Source organism: Rhipicephalus microplus, chromosome X (genome assembly GCF_043290135.1).
Source record: "Rhipicephalus microplus isolate Deutch F79 chromosome X, USDA_Rmic, whole genome shotgun sequence".
Classification (NCBI taxonomy): Eukaryota; Metazoa; Arthropoda; class Arachnida; order Ixodida; family Ixodidae; genus Rhipicephalus; species Rhipicephalus microplus.
In genome coordinates, this window is record NC_134710.1 from 109,536,660 (window position 1) to 109,539,777 (window position 3,118).

At 47.0% G+C, this 3,118-nt stretch overlaps 1 protein-coding gene across 1 annotated transcript; it reads left to right on the forward strand.

Moving 5' to 3' along the window:
- The first annotated feature begins 488 nt into the window (after positions 1–488).
- Positions 489–2,091, forward strand: LOC142776946 (uncharacterized). The gene is made up of 2 exons (XM_075881262.1): positions 489–1,041; positions 1,773–2,091. The coding sequence occupies exons 1-2, from the start codon at positions 749–751 to the stop codon at positions 1,891–1,893; spliced, it is 414 nt and encodes a 137-aa protein (XP_075737377.1). The 5' UTR covers positions 489–748; the 3' UTR covers positions 1,894–2,091.
- The last annotated feature ends 1,027 nt before the right edge of the window (positions 2,092–3,118 follow it).

The following is a 3,118-nucleotide window of genomic DNA, read 5'->3' on the forward strand; positions in this document are numbered from 1 at the left end:
ACAAAGCCTATGCAATGTTAACTTTCATGATGTTGATGTTTTTCACAGTCCACCTTCGTTGTTTTATCTCAGCTTTGCATTGTTTTAGAACAGTCTTTCATTATGTACGGATTCTTTATTTTCCGTTTTGACGAAGCCCTTTACATAGTTGCATATATATCCCTTCATTTTCCCTGCCATTCCATAATTGTCATCTTGTATTTTATCGTCCCTAATTTTGCACTGGTTAATTTTTAATTTTTTCGGTGTTTTCACTCTTCTTATTTGATTTTTTTGAAGACTGTATAAGATTGTTCAGTTTTACTGTTTTATTTTTACTTGCGCCTGCACAAATACTTTATTAATGTTCCTTGGCACGTTAAATAAATTATTATTGTTTGATTATTGATAATGACAAACACCGATACTTTGCGCCGGCACGAGTGGAGTGTAGCTGATATAAAAGGCGAAGAAGAAGAAAAGGCGTCGCTTCACGTTGCATCGCGCACAAGGTGCTGCCGCCGATCGGCCGTCATGCCTCTCGTGTCCACGGTTAACCTTTTCGCCCCTGGAAGAGCAAGTGGGCAGCGTTACCGAATGATTGACCGGCGACTGTTCTCCTGCCATCGTCGAGACCACTTGACCGTCCTTCTAGAAGACGACTGCTTCCACTATCCGCCACCTACCAGCCGGTTCTTTCACCCGCCTCGACATTGCAAGGGTATGGTGGCTTCTAGCCACCATAGCAAGGGCTGCTGCGGGCATCGCCATGTTTTCCGACGCAAGTGTCGGCTCGGCGGCGTCTCCCACCCCTCTCTTCGATCGGCAACAGAGGAAGCGTGTGGCATTCATCGGCACTGTACTGGAGGCAGGGAGAATACCGGTCTTGCACGTGGGTCACAGCTACGTCCTGCCTTCCCCCGCTCTTCGGGACCTGCGTGGCATCTATCGGCACTTTACTGGAGGCAGGGAGAATGCCGGTCTTGGACGTGGGTCACAGCTCCATCCTGCCTTCCACCGCTCTTCGGTACCAGCCACGGCAGAGGCTTGGGAGGTTGACAGGTAGGTTGGCTGTTTTCTTACAAGTGACGCCGTGGTGACAGCAGTGGTGTAAGAATGATTCGATAGACACAAATCTGTAAACGATGCGTCACGTGGACCACGCTGTTACAGCGGCTGCTTTTTCCGTCTGCTGACTCGAAGGTCACAGTTCAGATTGCGGTCGAGTATCGGTGGAGGCGACAAGATTAAGGTTTGTGTACTTAGCGACGTCCCTGCTACTAAAGAACACCGGTAGAAATTTCTGAAGCTCCCATCTACGGCCTGCCTCCAGCGTATTCATATCGTGGCTCCTACACGTAAAACCCGGGATACTTATTAGGCCGAAATCTTTGGTGCCGCATCAAATGCAAAGGTTAACAGTCGCTGTCAGCGACCCGTTGCAGCATTAGTGTCAGCAAGACTTATGCAAAAACGATCTCATGATTTCAACACTATGACGTTGCTGATCAGAAATTTCTGTATCGTTGACATGACGTCACTGAATGTGACGCTATATGATGACGTCACACCACCACTGCTTGGTTAAAGGTGGGAAGACCACAGAGGAAGCGCACAATGCCTCAGACCCTTGCGGATATGCAAATCCACCTTACGTGGAGGAAACTTTTAGAGGTGGGCGAGCAAAGCCCGAGAATATCACTCTGAGAGAAAAAAAAATGACGTCTTTCGAGTCGTTTTTCGCGAATGCATATGAACCCTGTGGTTCACACATGTGCTTCACGCTGTTTCAGTGGCCCCACCTCTCTGCGTGCTGCATTCTGGGCGGTACTGCGGTGGCTGCTCAGCTGGAGAGAATCGCACGCAGCAGCCCAGTGCGAAGCGTCAGTGGCGTCTTCGAATTTTGGAGCTTAGGCTGCAGCAGCTTCGCCACTGGCGTGTTTATCCGATGTTGCGTCAAGAACATTCATTTGCGGGAGGAATGTGCTGAGCCCAGTGCCACCACTTTTCCTGAACATTTTAATTTTTGTCATGCATTGCTTACCGCGACCGAAGGGTCGTTGCTTTTAACAATTTGTGTTATATTGTGAATAAAGCAAGAATTTCGTTGTTGATTGTTGTTTTTTCTATAACGGCGAACTCTCCGTTAGCACCATGTCGGGACATAAAGCTTTGCGGTTGCCCACTCACGTTAACAACATCGCTACATGGATGCATATTGAAATTCTTGAGGGAGACGCACGTGTGTGCCTTACGAGGAAGACGAAGAATGGTCTCCACTCGATCGCTGGTGAACTGGTTACGCCATAACCGCTGGTTTTAACGCCTTCACCGCACACACACACACACACAAACACACACACACACACACACACACACACACACACGCGCGCACGCACGCACGCACACTCACACATGCACACACACACACACACACACACACACACACACTCACACACACGCACACACACACACACGCACGCACGCACGCACACACGCACGCACACACGCACACGCATACACACACACACACACACACACACATACACACACACAGAGGAAGAAAACTGTGTCATCCCCGATCTAAATAACTTTTTACTCTCTAGTGGATATTAAAATCTATTTATTACACCAACACGAATAACGTGCTCCACTGCATCAGCACTAGATCTTGTCAATACCAGTATTGACACAGATATTTATAGCGCAGGTACATTGACATCTGACATTAGTGACCACTGTCCCGTGGTTTTGCAAACCTCTCGATAAAGGGACGTGGCAAGTGCTGCATACCATACAGCACCACATTACATCTCGAAGTCCTGAAGCTCTTACTCTCGATTTATGTAATCAATCCCAGTCATCTTTACTCAAATAAAAAAATACCGATAGCGCATATGATGCGTTCATCCACATCTTTAAACGAATTTACTCAAAACATTTTCTTTTAAAAACATTGAAATCTGCAAGAAAGGCAAGAAAACCCAGGGTCACTCGCAAACATTTGACAATGATAAAGCGTAAGCACATCTGTTATCACACTTTCTTACGTACGCGCTCTGCTGAAATTTTGAAAGAATTCTGAAAGAATTTTGAAAAAACTTCGAAATAGATTAAACGCCGCTGAACTTCAGCGTGC

Bases quoted from the DNA above. Each gene is read 5' to 3' on its own strand.
- LOC142776946 (XM_075881262.1), top strand. From the start codon at position 749: ATGTTTTCCGACGCAAGTGTCGGCTCGGCGGCGTCTCCCACCCCTCTC. The intron at 1,042-1,772 runs GTAGGTTGGCTG...ACGCTGTTTCAG, and splicing joins GAGGCTTGGGAGGTTGACAG to TGGCCCCACCTCTCTGCGTG.